This window comes from Salvelinus fontinalis, chromosome 24, assembly GCF_029448725.1.
Source record: "Salvelinus fontinalis isolate EN_2023a chromosome 24, ASM2944872v1, whole genome shotgun sequence".
Taxonomy (NCBI): domain Eukaryota; kingdom Metazoa; phylum Chordata; class Actinopteri; order Salmoniformes; family Salmonidae; genus Salvelinus; species Salvelinus fontinalis.
This window is the reverse complement of record NC_074688.1, coordinates 18,255,478-18,274,709: the sequence shown is the minus strand read 5'-3', so window position 1 is coordinate 18,274,709 and position 19,232 is coordinate 18,255,478. Positions and strand designations below refer to the sequence as shown.

The window sequence follows — 19,232 nt, the reverse complement described above, 5'->3', positions numbered from 1 at the left end:
GATTAAATGTGTGCTCTGGCTTTCTCTTCCTCTCTCTGACTCTCTCTCCCTGCCCCCTTCCTCCCCCCTCCCTCCCTCTTGTCCAGACAGTGTGTTAAAATAAGAGCTGGGAGTCAGAGAGACACCTGGCCCTTTCTCCTGGCTCTCCCAGGGCCTCCGAGTGCGAGATAACTCTGGTCCCCCCTTTCTTCCCAGGCCATGGCACAGAGAGCGACATAGACAGAGGGAAAGAGAGACTGAGCCAGACACAGAGGGAGAGAAAGAAAGAGAGATTGGGCCAGACACCGAGGGAGAGAAAGAAAGAGAGAGAGAAACAGAGGCTGAGGGAGAAGCGTAGTGTAGTGGAAGCGGAGGCAGGAATGTGTCCTCTTTATTTGGGGCCATGTTGTGGGCCATGATGGATGAGGTGGGGAGATGTGATGACCTGGCTCATCGCTCAAACGCTCAATAAGACTTCCCATCCTGCAGGCGTCCCTGTCAGAACCCCCCTTGCCCCTCCTCATCCCTCCCACACCCCCCCTGTCACGGCTCGCATTTGTGGGTGGACATTGTGGCTGAGAAGCCCCACTCACTTCCATTGTCCAGTCCATGAGTGGGGTGTGTGGGGGGTGAGGAGGTTTTTGTGGGGGGGTCTGACAGTGACTATCCCAAGCCCTGACTCTCCAACACATTTACAGTGGCTCTCACCAAGCCTAATGGATGGGATGATTTTTTAAGCGGGCCTCGTCGATCAGCCCCGCCGTTCCGTCAGTCCTCCTCCACGGGGTGTCCAGCTTTGATTAGGTCACGGCGGGTCAGGCAGCGTTGATGAGGTCAGTGTGGGTCGTCCAGCATTGATGAGGTCAGTCTGTGCGAACGGTGCAGGGTCATAATGGAGTGGAGGTGATAATAGCCTGGAGAATAGGAGGCTATAAGCTGTATGGACCAGAGGGGACAGTATGTATGTATGGACCATTACTGACCTGCCTCACCACGGGGTAACGACACACCCTGTACTACGCCCTCTGCTGGAGATTATAATAATAACAATATAAAGACGTGCTCCGGAAGCGACTGGATGTGTCAACGTGTAGTTCATACATTCATAATCTATAAGTAGAATTACTGTCTTGAGCTTCAGCCCCTTGCCATTTGAGTCACAGCTAGCAAGATGCACACACAGCAGAGAGAGTGAGAGGGAAAGAGAGAGAGACAGATGAGAGCAATGACGTGTTGCACATATCTGCACAAATATGACGTAGTACAACATTTTGGGGACCCGTTTTGTCTCTTGAGCACTACTTTCAGAACTACTGGCTAAAAAGTATGCAAATCTTAAGGAGTCTCTTTAAGTATTTTCAATCTCATGCTCAAACGCTAAACTAGGATACTTGTCATTGTAAAGAGCACTAGCCAGGCAATTATATCAACAAAGTCGAACCCATAGACCAGAGGTGCCATTTCCTATTGAAATAACTCAAAATTATTAATTGAAAGTAGGGTAGTGTGTGTATGAATGTGACTGAGAGTGTGTGGGCAGGGGGTGAAGGGGGCATGGGTCCTGGTTTGGCAGTGTACCCTGTTGGGCTCCTCAGCATTGCTAATTTGATCATTGTGGATTAGCACATGCCAGTGTCACCCATGCCTCGACTCACATTTAATCCACATGCTGAGACCCGTTATTACCACCATTATCCCACAGCTCCACATAAAGACCTCTGTGTGTGAGAGTGGGGCTGGCAGGCTCGAAGGGACACTGTGTGTGTGTGTGTGTGTGTGTGTGTGTGTGTGTGTGTGTGTGTGTGTGTGTGTGTGCGTGCGTGCGTGCGTGCGTGCGTGCGTGCGTGCGTGCGTGCGTGCGTGCGTGTATTTACCCAAGCTGGGGGAACACAGAAAAGCAGCGTGGATTATTTATGTGATCTGGTTTATTTAATTGCAGTGTGTGTCAGAAAGGCGGGGTTTGTGGTGACCCTGTGGGGTGTGTGTGTCAAGTGTATGTGTGTCTGTGGGCGTAGTAGTGCACTGTAGCGGTCCTCTCCTCAGTAGGGCTGGGAGCCAATCAGCTAATGGGGAAGCTGGCAGAGGCTCAGAATCCATCAGGCCTCATTATGGCCTCGCCACCCTCCCTCCTTTCTCTGCTGCCACTGCCACCCGCCCAGTGGGCCCTTGTGTGGCACACTGCCACCCGTTCACTGGAACATACATCACGCCCCAGAGAGAGAGAGAGAGAGAGAGAGAGAGAGAGAGAGAGAGAGAGAGAGAGGCGAGGGGCCGTCGCAGCTGGCTCTCATACTGATTAACTTGGAACTCCAGCTGACTAAGATGCCGGGGGAAACATTGTTGAAGAGGAAGGCATGGGGGTGTACAGTACAAGGGGGGTGGAGGGTGAGGGGTATGGAAAGGAACATGATTGCTGGCTTTCAGTTGGCATCAAGCGACAGCCAAAAAGGGCGAACTCCAACAAATCATCACACTGAGTTTTTGTCTGGTTTTTCAATAGTTTAATAGTGGTAACACCCCCAGTGTTTCCCTACATCCCTAGGTACTTGTGTAGTGAAGGGGTAAGCCAGCCACCCAGTCTGGTCAGGCTACAGACAGGACAGCCTACCCAGGCAGCTCCTCTCCTCTCTGGAACAGAGAGCTGCTGAGTTCCTTAAGACTGCTGGTGGTTTCATTACACTACTTGTTTTTCTCCCAAGGGGCTATGGGTCATTAGTGTTATTGATGGGGGCCCAGTGGGGGCCAGCTAGGGGAACAGGCCAAGGGAACCGCCATGCACATGATTTTAATATGACAAGTCTTAATCAGGGCAGGCGTGTTAACAGAACCACTTTGAGTTTGTTGTTGAAATCCTCTTGGAGTTATTGAAAACCGGAGAAAAAACTAAGACAACCAGTCTGGGTGCGTCCCAAATGGCACCAGAGCCCTTGTCAAAAGTAGTGCACTATATAGGAATTAGAGTGTCATTTGGGACAGAGCCTATTATTCAGAAAAATTGTATTCAGATATCCCCTTTACACATCCCTATCCCACTCGCAGTGGTCTCTTGGGCAGGTAGGGAGTCAAGTTTATTAGTATAAAGTCTTGTTTTTTGCACCATGCTCAGCGCCATCCAGTGGTGGACATAGAACAAGTGCACCAAACTGGGTTTCTAGATAAGATCCATTCCTAGAGCCCCGATTCCGACCCGAGTTAAAAACACGTTAATGGAATATTATTCCTTTTTTACGCAATTTTCTTTCTATGCTTATTCTGACCTTGAACTTAAGCATGAGAATAGCACGCTATTCACCCCCTACTCCTTCAGGGTGGAGATGTAAGATGTATCAACATGACATGTATTGCGGCCACTTTTCCACAGGGAAGCAGGCTATAAATAGATGTGCCGTTATTCTGAATTTTTATTGTGCTCTTAATAATTTGCGTGGATGACATTTGAACACCCAAGCTATAGGCTCTGTAGAGATGAACTTGCGCTTCAGAAAGCTTTAATTATAGCCTATGCCCGGGTTTTATTTTACAATTTCTACCATGTTAAATATTAGTCACTATCGGGAGCCACCGTCAGTAATACCCACATACATTTATAACTGTCACTTAGGTGTTACTTTTCTTCAATTTGTAGTCTACATTTTGCATCATTCCATTCCGTTGACCTTTCTTTCCTCTGTCACGTCTGTGTAGTTGTTCCTGAGGGTCACTAACATTACTGGATCATATTAGGCTAATGTTGGGACATGTTACCTCTATGAATCATTACGGAACTCAGACCACAAGTAGCAGGTTAAACCTGGAGCCTCTAGAGCCTGGCGATGGTTCATGACGACTGGACCTTTGTCACACAGTTCCATGAATAGTGAGAATTAGGGTAGATTAATAGGACTTTTGTACACTTTTTTCCACCTTCCAATATTTCATGGATTGAACTTGAATATGACACGTTTCATCATGAATCAAACCCCTGTATTTTTTATTCATCAACATATTTTGTGAGTAAAGGCTCTCCAAACCGGTTTTTGTATTAGTCATACATACTTTCCTAACCCTAAAAATGGCTAAATAATCTATAAGATTGGAGTGATTTTAAATCTACCAGTTGGTGCTGAAACGAAGACAAAGATGCATAGATGGCATTCTTTCATTGATCCCTATATTCTGAACCGGTTCTCTCTATGTATTCTAGTCTGTCAAAAAAACATTGAAATAAAAGGTACATCATATTTAAAGGGATGGCCTAATTTAAGATAAATGCACTGAAAACCCTATTGAATGAAAACTAAACGAGAAAATATGCTGACCAGCAAGTGGGAGGGTTTTCAGCAGTTGAACTACATGTATTCAGTGTGCAAGTGAACCACGCCTGCAAAGCCTGTTATGCACCTGCATAAGGTAAGTCTTAATAACAACTACAGAAAAGTCCGTAGGAAAGGCCTGCGTAAGGAAGGCGTAATTTTCTACGTCGGAATTGTGCCCTGGAATTTCACATTTATGCGGATTTATTATCATCACAGGGCCTTCTTGATTCAACAGTCAGAACATTCAGTTGTTGGAGTAGATATTGTAGGTTGATAGTGATAATAATTCAAGTAAAATACATACATTGTCAGACTAGAACAGATAAATAAACAAAAGGAAGCCTTTGCATCCCTTGCTTGGTGTTAACAGTCAGAGTGTGGAGAGTTCCTAGATACCCATCTTTTAGCAGGCTTGGCATTTCACATTTATTTTCCTACGAAACAACCAAACAAATAGCGCAGGACGACGCGTTGAAATTATTTTCCCCTGGTGATTTATCGGAGCCGCTTGCTTTGTCAGTTCCAGTTCAAACAACTTGCCCTCGTGTGATCTGACTGAGCACAAAGGGAGAGAGAAGTAGGCTGGTAATCTTGACGACAGCGAAGTGATAGAAATCGCTCTTTGCCGAGAGAGTGGAGTGTATGCTTAATTACAGCGAAAAAGTACCCAGATGCGATCTTACCTTGCAACGGGCTATTTCATCGCCGGTTTCCTGCCTACCCCTCCTCCTAACCCCCTCCTGCTCTGATCACCCTCACTCGGCCATGAAAAGCCTGCTCCCACCATGACCACAGTGCTGTGTTGTGTTCAGGCCTGGCACAGCTCAGGACAGCACCGCCCAGCCTGTCTAGCCCAGAGAAATCACAGAAGGTCTGTAGTGAAGGGGTAGCAGTATGGTGGGTTGGGGGATGATAGGTGGGGAAGGGATGGAGACTTGTAGAGGTGGGAGTGGGAGGTAGATCAATGATGTGCAGGGAGCCCTTTAGTGATGGAAAGGAAGAGGTGGGTAAAATATGGGATTAGGGTTGAGGATGGATATGATATGGGATTAGGGCTGGCGATGCAGGGTTATACAGGGGGGGCTGGGGGTTGAGAGGTGGATTAGAGATGAGGAGGGAGCTGTGTGATGGAAAGGGTTGGGTATTAAAGATGAGGAGGTGGATAAGGGCTGGGAATAGAGCCCTCTGTGGCCACCCAGGTCTGGGAGGATGGATGGCCTCTGTGGGGCTGTTTGACTGGAAACAGGTGTGTGTCATCTGAAGATGAAGGCCCGGCTGATAAACATTATTGGAGAACATCTGTTGCTTGTCACAACACGGGTCCGGGCCGACCAGCCCCCCATCCATCAGCCAGGGGCTCGGTGTTGTGCTTGCGGCCCAGCTCGCACATCACTCACCCGTGGACGGAGGCGGCCGATGTGGGCTGCCTGGTCCACGCATGGTCTAGACACCTGCCCGGTGGCGGACGCTGGAGACGCTCCACTGCACTTGAGAAATGCCTCGGGGACGGACGTCCCAGCCGCCCGCCTTCCTCCTCTCCCCTCCACCACGACCTCTGCTATGCTCAAGTGCCACCCCCCATCACCACCTTCTGACAGGTGTTGTACCAGGTAACGGTCTGGCTTGTTGCTCGCCGCTTGACCTCCCTGGCTGATCTGCGGCGGGCCTGTGCTCCCTGGCCTCCAATCCTCCATCACTGCTCTGTGACAGGCCATTTCAAACCCCTCTTCTCCCCCATCTTCTACCCACTCCACGCCCCCCTGCCTTGCCTTTCTCTAAGCTCCGAGACAGAGGACCCAATACCATGCTACACTGCTCCCAAATAAAATGGCCTCTCCTAAATGTGGTGATGTGATATTATGGACAGAAATAACAGACAGATGTACCACATTAGCAAAAAGAGAATTTGTAAAAAATTCTAAATGTATCAAAATAGCACCATTTACATAAAGCCTGCCATCAGGCACATAGTACAGTACATGTTATGAGTAGTATGAATTGCAGTATCCTGAGGTACAGTTCAAATGCTTTGTAATATTCCAAAAACCCTTCTACATGAAAATATACTGATTACTTGGCTAAAACAGACTTCTATAGGTCATAGTGTCATTGAACTGATACACTTACAGTAACAGACAGTAACAGCAGTAATGAATTGATATGTGACTTTCCTTGATCTGATAGTACAGTAAGTGATCTTATCAAACATACAACCAAAAGCAATTTCAAAATATATTAACACTTTATGACAAGCAATCAGGCAGACACTGTCAAAAGAAACCAGTAAAATACAACACAAAATATTCTCACTGTATATGATATGAGAAAATGACAGAGTACCATTCAACGAAGAGACAGTACCAGTGGACACTTCGGGATTGATGGCTGTTGCTCCCATGTCAGTCTGACCAATGACTGAGGCTAGGCCACGGGTAAGCAATAGGAGGGTGCAGGCTTTTGTTCCAGCCCAGCTCTAACACACCTGATTCCACTAATCACCTAATCATGGTCTTTGTGAATCATGTGTGATAGTGATGGTCCGCACACACTGTGCCCCTCCAGCACCGTAGTTGCCCACCCCTGTGTACTAGGCTGCACAAAGCTGCATTGGGGTGAGGACAGAGATGTTATGAATGTCCAGGAAGTGTTTGACCTGTGGTTAATGACAGGCTCGACCAGTTGACTTGGGGCAGGGGTCCAGTCCTGAGACAATCAGGTAGGGAGCGTCATAGAGCTCAGGTGACATTTCCAATGTCTACCGCCCAGCAGCACATCAATGTTCCAGGTCCTTGTGTAGATGCTCTCTCTCTCTAACTAAACCGGCATTCTGCACCTTTCTGAAGGCTCCCAAAAAGCCAATGCACATTTCTCAACCAAATGTGCAGAATACAGGTGTAGTCATAAGAATACATTGCCTTGTGTGTCTGGTCCAGACCTGAATCACCTTCTGGGTGTATACCTTTGTCCATCTGTCCAACTGTACACAGCCTTTCCATGACGTCCCAGGACCCCTGATTGCATATTTAGGGCACCTTGTTCAGTGTTCAGTGTTTGAGACATCTGGCGGGGGTATTTGGGACGTCTAGTTTGGGATGTGGGGCCTCCAGCCGCGCTACGAGTGGGAGAGACCAGACGGCCTCTTCAGGGAGGGAGAGAAGCCCAACGCTGGGACCTCTGCAATCTCTAGTAGTCCTGAAAAGAGAGAAGAGGCAGACAAAAAGACATTTGGCACCTTCTAGAAATCAAAAGCAAATGTTCTTCGCCGTTCGGGGAATAGCTGGTGTGTTGGGTTGTTAGCTGGTCGATGTGGACGGTCTCCCGTGAGCTGGGCTTGTGGAGGAAACGAAGACCGCTTCAAGCCAGACACCCCGCTGGGTGTGGATTAAAATAACTGTCAGAGGCCGGAGTGGCTATTGAGGGAGACAGGGAGACACACAGAGCTGAAGGCCTGAGGCTAACACACTTACCAACGCACTATTTCATGAAAACCTGGTTCAGCTTTACAGCTCTGGTCCTTGGTGTCTGCTGTGATGGGCGGTAGGTATCACTCACTCATCAGGGCGATGTGTGTGTAATGTGTGTCTGTGCACGCATGTGTGTGTGTTTGTTTGCATGCATGTGCGTTTGTTTGTGTATACAGTACCTTCTGTGCATGTGGGGCCCAGCCAGGTAACAGGACACAGGCAGCGGCCGTTACGAGCGTCACACTGGGCCTGATGGGAACACTGACACTGCAGGGAGCAGCCAGGACCAAAACGATCTCCTCCACAGTCTGATGGACAGACAGGAGAGATGGAGAGAGAGAGAAAAATAATGACAGAAAAGAGAGGAAAGAGTGGCAGAAGAAAGACATAAAGTAAGACTAACACAACGAGAAAAAGATGGAGACAGCACACAAAAAATAAAATGGCCGATTTAAATACAGTAAATGACAAGTTATTTTTCTATTGGGTAAAGGCATATAATACATACTCAAAAGGCATATCTAAGATCCAGTACTGTAAGAAATAGAGCGCCGTTGCAGGGTAGAGGAGGTCGTACCTTTTTCACATCTCTGTCCAGTCTTCCCTGGGGGGCAGAGACACTGTCCCGTGGCTGGATGACAGGGGGCTCCCCCGACGCAGTCACATGACTGCTGACAGCCCTCCCCAAACCTGCCAGCCTCGCAACCTGGGACAGACACACACAGTGAGATACACACACACACACATGTACTATGTGTCTCTCCCCCCCCCCGCGACAAACAGTACACACTCATCAGTCTTCAGTCGTGTGTCCCCCCCCCCACACACACACAGGTCTGTCTCTATTACTTCATTATAGAGGGTAAACTATCTGGCTGTCTTGCAGCTGCTCTGTAGTGCTCAGTGCTCTCCTGCTGGGGCTGAAGTGGGCATGAAGGCCCTCACACTGAGGAGCCCAGAGCAGGCAGGAGACAGGAGGCAGGAGGGAGGAGGCAGGAGGCCACAGAGATGCAACAGGAATGCATTAAACAGCCTGTCTCTGCAGTGGCAGCCAGGAAACACCTGCCTCTCATCAAATAACCACGTCTGCCAACATATGCTCGTATTCATACATGCACACACAATACAGTATGTTTGTAATATGCACACACGTATGGCTTTTCTGTTATTAAAGAGAACTGAAGTGCTGACCTTCCTGTCTCTATGAGAACAGAGTGTGAATCAGATTGTGTGATCTTCTCCTCTGTCATCCAGTACTCACGTCTCTGACATTGGGAGCCATGGTAGCCAGGCAGACACACACACCGGCCCGTCACATGATCACACGTCTGTCCCGCCCGGCAAACACACGGACGGGCACAGTTCTGTCCGAAGAAGCCTGAGGGACACCCTGGGGACAGGATGACAACACAGGAAAAAGCTTTGTTAGTGTCTCATACAAGAGCACAACCCATCATCACAATCAGGGGCATGTTCATTTGGCACCAAATGTTAGAAAACAGATTGAAACAAGGAGGGACTACCAGTAAGAAACGCACATTTTTCTTTTTTGTACAATTTTTTTGTTGAAACATTGCGTGACCACATGAACACAACCCAGCTCTTTCATTAGAAATACAGGGCCAGGAGTTTATCCTGGACAGGTCACATGGTGAGGAAAAACTCCTTGCCCTAACTATAATTACAAAAATCCAACGTACAGTGTTCACAAGAGTGTCCGTAGTGTCCGGCCGTGCAGCTGCAACAGCCAGTGAAGCGGTCACATGTCCCGTTGTTCTGGCAGGGACAGTCCAGTGCACAGTCCGGTCCGTATTTCCCCTGGACACACGCTGGACAAACAGACATATGGTATAGACATACAGTAACAACAACACAACACTCACAACCAACATACCTTCTGTCTGGTGGCACATTCATTGGGGAGGACGGCTCATAGTAATGGCTGTAATGGAATAAATACAATGGTATCAAACACATAACGTGGTTTGCATGTGTTTGATACCATTCTATCCACTCCATTCCAGACATTATTATGAGCCGTCCTCCCCTTAGCAGCCTCCTGTGACTTGTAACTGATACTGCACACATTAACAGTGGAATTACCTAATACTAGAGACACACTGTAATCCAGGGATATGGGAAGTTACTGTGCTCACAGTAGTAGCTACAACATTGTTTCCATGTTGTAACAAAGAGAGTAACAAAACTTTAACTTCAAGAAGAGGCAGACATGTTGACAATACTTCTACAGGATAAACTAATGTAGTACTGAACCACAATTAAACTCAGCTGACCCTTTGCCCTGCCAGGCTACTTTTAACCTAAAGTTATACTGATGTTATCCTGATGTTGTGTTGATGTTATCCTGAGGTTACCTGTCTCACAGCGTGGTCCTGTCCAGCCCAGCCGACACCTGCAGCTCCCGTCCCTGGGCTCACACAGCGCTCCGTTCTGACACACACATGTGTTCCTGCACTGCAGGCCATAGCGCCCCCTAGGGCAGGCTGGAGGAACAGCAAGGCTTTAGATAGTAATCATCATCATCATCATCACAGCACTACCAAGGCCAGCATGACATGTAGTGCTGTTCTTTAGCTACCCAGCCAGCAGTGAGCCTACCACATAGTTAAACATACACACACAAACAGCAACATACAAGCACACGTTTATTTAAGAAACAGTTCATTAGCGAGATGGCAAAGTGGTCTCATTTGGCAGCGATATAAAAGAATAATCATGTTTCTCTGGGTAATTTAGATTGGGAAAACAATAAGCGAATCACTTTGATTCCCCTGTTTATTTATTTGTTTCCTCGCCAACGCCATCGACACGGAACATGGAAAACGAGCTACTTATAGGTCTCTGTAAACATTCAACACAGGAACATAAGCAGTGGCACGTCCACAGATGTATGGTGCTCACTAGGAGAGCAGAGTGCTTACGAACACCATTGTCTAGAATGGATGGAAACTCCCGTTTGCACTCCAGAGGAACTGCTGATAAACGGCGAGATTAGGGAAACTCAAGAGCCCTACTTCTGTTCTCCAGGAAAATAAGAGCCTCTGATTATTGATATGGAGAATTTGTTAACTAAATACACATTGAAAGCTAATTTGGTTGGTTGGTTGGGTTGGTGGATTCCCAGTTGCCAATCAGACTCTGTGTTCTTGATGAGATCATAGCCTGCTACAAACATTTACTGGTGCATGACAAACAGTGACGGACTGGTACCAAAATCTGGTCTTTACATCCTGAACGGCCCATAGACATAAGGTTAGTTATGAGGTAAAAGTAATTATTACCTTGATGGCAGGACTGCCCGATTTTGCCTGCGGCACAGATACACCTCCCAGTCACAGGGTGGCACTGCCCTTTCTCCCCACAAGAACACAGACGGGCACAGTCCTTCCCATAGCGCCCCACTGGACAACCTGTCAGTACGAAGAAAGACATGAAGGCACCATTCAAATGATTTAAAAGTGCACCATATTTTCTTCCTCCCTTCCTTAAAGTAATCACTGATTAGGAATGACTCAACAAGTGAAAGCGGTGTGACGGAGCCTTTGCGTTCATTTGTCTAATCATGTCAAATCCCAACCGTCTTCAGACTGATTCCTAGCAGAACACTCTGTATATCTTTATTCTTTATAGAAGACTCTGATTCATAGTCAGAAGATGACTTGTCAAAGACTGTTCATTTTCACCCATGACGGGTATGCTGCACACTCACCAGTGCTGCAGTCAGCTCCTAGGAAGCCAGGTGTGCACTCACAGGTCCCTGTCTTAGTGTCACAGCGACCGCCATTGTTGCACTTACATCTGGCCTTGCAGTTTGGCCCATATGATCCCTCTCGACACACTGGGGTAGGGAGAGAGAGAGAGAGAGAGCAAGAGACAGAGGCTGTTTTAACATTTTCAAGAGGTTCTCAAGAGCTATTGAATCTCGAGAGTCAATAATGTTGGGTAAACTTGCGAAATTGAGTGTCTTGAGTGCTCGCCCGACAGTTGCACCCCCCCTCCGAGAGGGGCACTGTAAACAGAATTTTCTCGTTGACCTTAACACAACACAACATACTACAGTATAAATGGTAATAGCAAATACAATGTTTTTGAAACAGCTGAAATGTATAGACATTTTTATATATTTCAAATGTGTTTTATTTAGTATAACAGCCTGTTACATTCTGAAATTGTCGCAGTAGTTGCCGCCTGCCAGCTGCACTGAGCCACGTAAAACTACGGAAGCCCATTCCCCCCACCATTTTTTATTATGTGTCATCTAGAATAAACATTTGACAACATATCAACAATTTCCTATGTGCCTTTGGAAAATATTCACACCCCTTGATTTTTCCCACATTTTGTTGTGTGACAGCCTGAATTTAAAATGGATTAAGTTAAGAACAAAAAAAATGTCACTGGCCAACACACAATACCCCATAATGTCAAAGGAATAAGTCAATAAGTATTCAACCCTTTAGTTATGGCAAGCCTAAATAAGTGCAGGAGTAAACACTTGCTTAAAACACTTTGAGCATGGTAAAGTTATTAATTACACTTTGGATGGTGTATAAATATACCCAGGAAACCCAGGGATTTCACCATGAGGTCAATGGTGACTTTAAAACAGTTACAGAGTTTAATCGGCTGTGATAGGAGAAAACCGAGGATGGGTCAACAACATTGTAGTTACTCCACACTATTAACCTAAATGACAGAGTGAAAAGGAAGCCTGTACAGAATAACAATATTCGAAAACATGCATTGTGTTTGCAATTAGGCACTAAAGTAAAATTGCAAAAGATATGGCAAAGAAAGGAACTTGTCCTGAATACAAAGTGTTATGTTTGGGGCAAATCCAACACATTACCGAGAATCAAACAGAATAGAGCATAGGCAAAATCCTTGAGGAAAACCTGGTTCAGCCTGCTTTCCAACAGACATTTGGAGACAAATTCACCTTTCAGCAGGACAATAACCTAAAACACAAGGCCAAATATACACTGGAGTTGCTTACCAAGATGACATTGAATGTTCCTGAGTGGCCTAGTTACAGTTTGACTTAAATCAGCTTAAAAATCTATGGCAAGACTTGGCTGAAAATGGCTGACTATCGATGATAAACAACCAAATTGACAGCTTGAAGAATTAAAAAATATATATATGCAAATATTGTACAATCCAGGTGTGCAACGCATTTAGAGACTTACCCAGAAAGACTCACAGCTGTAATCACTGCCAAAGGTGATTCTAACATGTATTGACTCAGGGGGTTGAATTCTCATGTTAATTAGATGTACTATTGTTTTATTTTCATAATCTTTTAAAATGTTCAAAATTTTCTTCCACTATGACATTAGAGTATATTGTGTAGATCGTTGACCAAAATGACAATTAAATCCATTTTAATCCCAGTTTTTCACACGACAAAATGTGGAAAAGGTCAAGAGGTTTGAATACTTTCTGAAGGCACTGCACGTTTTTATTGATGCTACTAGGCCTGTGGAGGTCACAAATTTCATCCAGACGATGATTGTCAAGCAAATAACTGTCGGTCTCACTGTAATTGACCATGAAGTAACATAAACACATTTAGTATCTCCTGGCTTCCACACATAGCCTACAAGCCACTGATATCTAATAGTCTAACAAATCCATGTGGTTTAGCCTACACCATCACAATAAATCCATTATTTATTTTAGACAGGTCTAAAGAAACATGATATGAAGAAAATGTAGTCTCTTTCAGAAGAACAGAATTCCATACTCTGAGTTGTCCTGATCTGGCTGTCGGCTTTTTTTATTTAACTAGGCAAGTCAGTTAAGAACAAATTCTTTTTTACAATGATGGCCTACCCTGGGCCAATTGTGCACCGCACTATATGACTCCCAATATCGGCCAGTTGTGATACAGCCTGGATTCGAACCAGGGTGTCTGTAGTGACACCTCAAGCACTGAGATGCAGTGCCTTAGACCACTGCGCCACTCCGGGCTCCACTAGTTCATTTAGCAGACAAGCTTTGCTTAGAATTCCATGGCATCATTTTATATTATTTTATAGTATGAAGAATACAATTGAACAAAGCTGAATAAAATAGAAAGGATATTTTCTCCAAACGATTTGAGGGAGTGCGCACATGAGGCTATTCTGTGTTGACCGGTTAACAAAGAAATAAGTACTACTATATGCTTAATTTAGCATTACTAATGTAACTTTAGTTGTTCTACAAATGTTGGGCTATATGTTTTGATTTTTAATACATTGTAAGGCTGCATGATGCGACTCTAATGATGATTTGAAAAAAGTTGCTTGAAAGGCTCTGATTTGTTTTTGCGCAGGCAAGAAGCACTTCGTCAGTCTTTCATTCACAATTTGAGAAGCACTTGATAATGCCTTGAATTTCCCGCCAGCATCCCCTTTGTGTGGCCATAATGCACCCTAAAAAACCCATGCCTTTTGCAGCCCTTCTCCCTGAGTGCTGCCTGCTCAGAGGCACTTCTCACTCACACCGCTCTCCATCACCCGATCTGGTCTTTCTCACAGGCTACAAGTGAAGACAGACATATCCGGACGCAAATGCGAGCTTCCTTATCCAATTCCGAGGTGCATATTGAAGATATTGGAAGAACTGTCCACGTTTACTTTTCGTCAGCCAACAAGATGAGTAGGCCTAACGAACAGCAAAAGCACTAACCTATGTCAATCTACTATCCCCATAGTACAAAAGTTGTCCTATTATATTCTGTGTGAGAAATACATATTCCAAACAGTCTGGGACAGCTAGATAGACCGATAGATCCCAAATTAATACAACCACTAGCATCAACAAAATGTTTTTATCTGAGGCTTACGCAACAGATCAGAACGTTTAGCTTAAAATGTTGACAAACTATTAGTCTATTTCTTCCCATTATAAGCGCAGCGATACGTAGGTTATAGGCGTGAATGTTACATTAGCGTGAAAACACCACTATCAAAACTGACCACAAATGTGATTGTGCATGTAATGCTTTTATTATAAAGGTAAAAATGATGGTAAAAATGATCTTCCCCAAACTTGAAACTCACACGCTGCTTATGTATGCCTGTTAGGCTCTACACCCCTTGTAAAGCAGATTAATGTGCTTAATTTTAAGAAGTTATTTGTCCACTTTAGTTGTGATACAAACCTTATAGGCCTATGTCCTAGGCTACATGAGGTGATGTCAGAGTGATTAGAGGGACAATAGAGTGCTGAGTTAGCAAGTTTGGTAGGCTGCTAATGATCATCAGCAGCATCAGAGCTTGGAGAAGCCTAATTTCCGTGACTAAACTGTCAATTTGTTACACTAAGGGATGGTACATTTCATGTTAACATCATGCTTACATTTGTGTTTGGAGCTCATTATCAGTTATAATGATAGCCAGCTAAATGTAGCCAGCTAAATGTGCATTACCTTTCGCTAAGCGCTCGAGGGGCATCTAAACCCTCATGGGGCATTTAAACCCTGAACAATGCCTGATAGCTAGCTCTGTGTCCCAGGCTGTGTGCCACAGCCAATCGCATGCAAGCAACAATGCAGCTAACTTGGCTAGTCTTGTGAGTGAGCTAGCTAGCTAGTTGGTTAGGTAGTCTTGTTAGCTTTAATCCCACTTTGTAGCACAACAAAATGTGGAAAAGGTCAAGGGGTGTAAATACTTTCTGAAGGCACTGTATGAGTCTGGAGATTATGTCTAAGGATAACCACACAAAATGTGGTGAATAAAGATGCTTCTGAAGCTAAGAAAAATGTGTTTGCTAGTGGGAAGAGTCTGACTTTCAGGGAAATGGCAGGTAAAGACAAGGACACTGACTTTTAAATACAGATTTAGACACAATCACCATCTCTTCAAAGTAAGTTACTGCATATTGTCCCGTTTGTAACATTCTTTATGAATTTGGCTTTTAAATTGTGTATTTCAATATGGTGGGTATGATAAACTAACAAACAAATGTATATGTATCAACTTTTTGACATTTTAATTTGTACTTTTTGAAAATACTAATATTAATGGACCAAAATACAAATGAATCACCAATCAGAGTTTACAGTTACCACAACCATAAATTAACCCGGAGCTATTTTTAGTCTGTCCTGCATGGAGAAACAAAGAGAGAGAGAGACAAAGAGAGAGCGAGACAGAGAACGTGAGACAGAGGCAGACAGACAAAGACAGACAGTACACTTATTCAAACTCAGTCTTTGCATAGTGCACTGCAATTCCATTGTTGAAGCCACAGAATAATTTAAAACAAAAATCTGTTCACAGCAGTAGACTACCCAACAGTAGTCACTACTTACTGAGTTCACAACGGTTGCCGTAGTAACCAGGTAGACAGGTACACCTTCCAGTGACAGGGTGACACTGCTCATGGTCCCCAGAACACTGGCACATCTGGCTACAGTAAAGTCCGAACACACCTGATGGACACGCTGCAGGAGACACAAGCATGTACAATAAAAGACTGGAGGAGATGGACATAGAGGTACGCATGCGCGCGCACACGCATGTACTAAAACACTCAACATGGTGTATGTATGCTTGTACATGGATTTCTAAACCCAATCTCTATGCAGACGTAATATAATGTAAGCACTCACTCACATTCAAATACCCATTCACACTCAGACAATGCAGTAGTTCACAGACTCAGATACTCACACAAGGGAAGATAAATCTATGAAACAAACATGTTTTTTCTCTCCCTCTCTCTGCTGAAACCACAGCACTTACTGAGGCAGCGTGTAGGACAGATAAGAAACGACTCCAGACTAAAGAGGCAATTACAGCGCTGTCATTATGCATGTCTGCCTTCCAAAAGCCCTTATCCACCCAGGAGACAAAAACAATGTCTCCTGTTTTACTTGGCAACCCGAGTGTAACGTTTATCAGATGTCTGCTGAGTGTGTGAGGGAAAGGAGGGAGAGGGGGGAGAGGAGAGGAGGGATGGTGTGGGGTGTGTGTGAGCATGTGTTTGTTTTAAAGAGAGGGTGGTACGTGATAGTGATGTGCTCTTACTCTCCTCACAGCCGTTCCCAGTGAGACCAGCAGGGCAGCCACATGTCCCAGTAACGTGGTGGCAGGACACCCCAGACTGACACTGACACCGCTGGGCACAGGAAGCACCGTAGACCCCAGGCAGGCAGGCTGGGGCACATCAGACACACATTCATCACTAACTAAGGTATATTCACTTTAAACAGTGAATACTTTGTTGTGTGTACAACTGTCTTGTTTAAATAAAGATGAACCCTCCTTATAATGACAATTTGTGATTTAACCTCAAACTGAATGTATCTATCTCAGTCCCAGGTATGTATTCAAATAAAACGGATGGATTTTAAAAAGCAATGTAAAAAAATGTCTACGGTAATTGACCTCTCATAGTATAACTGAAGAATGCATGACTTGATAATGTGTTGTTTCCAAAGTGGCCCTTTCTGGCCCCTGTCCAAGTCACACTCACGTTTGTCGCACCGGGCCTCTCTCCATCCTGGGTGACATTCACACCTGCCCGTCACATGGTGGCAGTTTGTCCCGTGGTCACACTGACACCTCTGCTCACACCCTTCTCCATGGAGACCGTCTGGGCAGGCTGCAGCAGACACATGGGTGGTGTTCAGTAGGGCAAAACGTAGCAATATGTTTTAGAAACGGTCTGAAAACAAAAATCTACATTCTTATTGGACAAGTACAGGTAGGACTTTCCCATTTTATTATGTTTCAAAACGTTTTCTCCCTTCAGAACATGACCCAATTGGAGGAGGAAAGAGGCATTTGAGAATATCTCAATAGTCATTAGTGGCTTTCTATCCTCAACTCCTTTCCTTCATCAACACTGATCTGCAAGACCAGGGTAGCAAAAAACATATCTCTACATTGGCTTCTGACAGATTGCTTTCACCTATCCAAAAAGATGAGGTAGGGACCCAGTCTAAACTATTGGGATGCACCCTTTGCATTTGGTAGCAGTGATGTCACAGGTCACCTGTCTGACAGTGCTCTCCAGTCCAGCCAGGGGGACAGCTACACCCCCCAGTCAATCTGTCACATGATCCTCCGTTCTGACAGCTGCAGGTTTGTGTGCACCCCTCTCCATAGTGCCCCTCCCCACAGTCTAGGAGAGGCAGAGAACAGAGGCCTCAGATCACACAATATATCCACCACACAATGAGCTGAATTCTAACCCAGAAACCATGTTCCTGACTCTGGCTTTCTAGTAAATCATGCAATGATGTCAATGGGAGTTTTGCGCAATAATTCGATCCCAGGTTAGATTTGGATTAAGGTGTTTACAGCTATGAATGCCCTCACTCCTCTGGTTGATCTGACCTCCAGGGACAGAGGGGGGAGACTCACCCAGCTCGCAGGCTGCTCCGGTCCACCCTCTGGGGCAGGAACACTGGCCAGTCACCCTGTCACAGAAGCCTCCATGCTGGCACAGACACAGCTGGGAACAGTCCTCTCCATACCTCCCAGCAGAACAGGCAGAACAGGCTGAACACAGTAACACACACACACAGAAGTTTAATAAGTGGATGTCATTGTTCAATACGATTCAGACAGATAGAAATGATGATTCAGTTAGATGATTCAGTTAGGCTGCACTGAGTTTGTTCTAAAACAACTTACACTGACCAAACACACATACAATAAACAGTGTATTCATACACTCACCAACTGTTGTGATATTTCATCGTAATTGGAATAATAATAATCACCCATCACTGTTTTAGGGAATGTTTTACATAAAGGTATTCTGGTAGAAGGTAGATTTCATTTCCATGCAGAGTTCCTGATGTGCTGGGTTAGGTTAAGGTCAGACTGGGCCCTATACTGGGTTGACCGATGAGCCACTCACCCTCTTGGCAGCTGGCTCCGGTCCATCCGGCTCCACAGCTGCAGCGGCCGCTGACGTGGTCACAGGTGGCCCCGTTCTGACACTCACAGCTCCGGCTGCAGTTCTTCCCAAAACCACCCTCAGGGCAGGCTGCCTCCCACACAGGACAGGATACACAGTCATATACTTAAATACAAGTCATCATTTTATAGCACTCAACATGAAGTGGTCTGCTCTACACAGATATATACATGTAGGATCTTAATTTGAGCAAGATTGCTACAGGAGGGAAATGATCTTTCAGCAACAGGAAATGTGAATTATTATGTGGATTATAATTAATGGACATTTTTGTAGGGGACGATACATTTTTCATAAGGGAATGTCAAGTCTGAAATTCCAAACTTCAGAAGCCTTTTAAAACCTCAAACACACTACAAGTTTAAATGTACTGCATTGCAGGAATGTAATCCTGCAACATGGTGATCATATTTATGTAACGGGAAATTATGTGGTTTAGCCAATTCCTTTTGTCATTCATTGTCTAACATATGCATAAGAATGACAAGGCACACGATGGAGCGGTTGACTAAAGCACAAACATGTCTGCTCTATGGAGAGATATGGCTTG

General features: G+C 45.2%; 1 protein-coding gene across 2 annotated transcripts in view; it reads right to left on the bottom strand.

Annotated features, from left to right (window-relative positions):
• Positions 1-6,164: 6,164 nt before the first annotated feature.
• Positions 6,165-19,232, bottom strand: part of LOC129822084 (multiple epidermal growth factor-like domains protein 6) — a 91,910-nt gene continuing 78,842 nt past the window's right edge. The window contains exons 25-38 of one of the 2 annotated variants that reach the window (XM_055879986.1): positions 18,623-18,751; positions 18,121-18,258; positions 17,750-17,878; positions 17,228-17,356; positions 16,780-16,908; positions 16,062-16,193; positions 11,469-11,597; positions 11,041-11,169; positions 10,114-10,242; positions 9,439-9,567; positions 9,000-9,128; positions 8,316-8,444; positions 7,918-8,046; positions 6,165-7,466 (exon numbers count right to left, since the gene is read on the bottom strand). In XM_055879986.1, coding sequence (XP_055735961.1) covers positions 7,387-7,466; positions 7,918-8,046; positions 8,316-8,444; positions 9,000-9,128; positions 9,439-9,567; positions 10,114-10,242; positions 11,041-11,169; positions 11,469-11,597; positions 16,062-16,193; positions 16,780-16,908; positions 17,228-17,356; positions 17,750-17,878; positions 18,121-18,258; positions 18,623-18,751 — 1,769 coding nt within the window. In that variant the 3' untranslated portion in view covers positions 6,165-7,386. The remainder of the gene's footprint in view (positions 7,467-7,917; positions 8,047-8,315; positions 8,445-8,999; positions 9,129-9,438; positions 9,568-10,113; positions 10,243-11,040; positions 11,170-11,468; positions 11,598-16,061; positions 16,194-16,779; positions 16,909-17,227; positions 17,357-17,749; positions 17,879-18,120; positions 18,259-18,622; positions 18,752-19,232) is intronic. The other variant, XM_055879987.1, reaches the window with a different exon arrangement.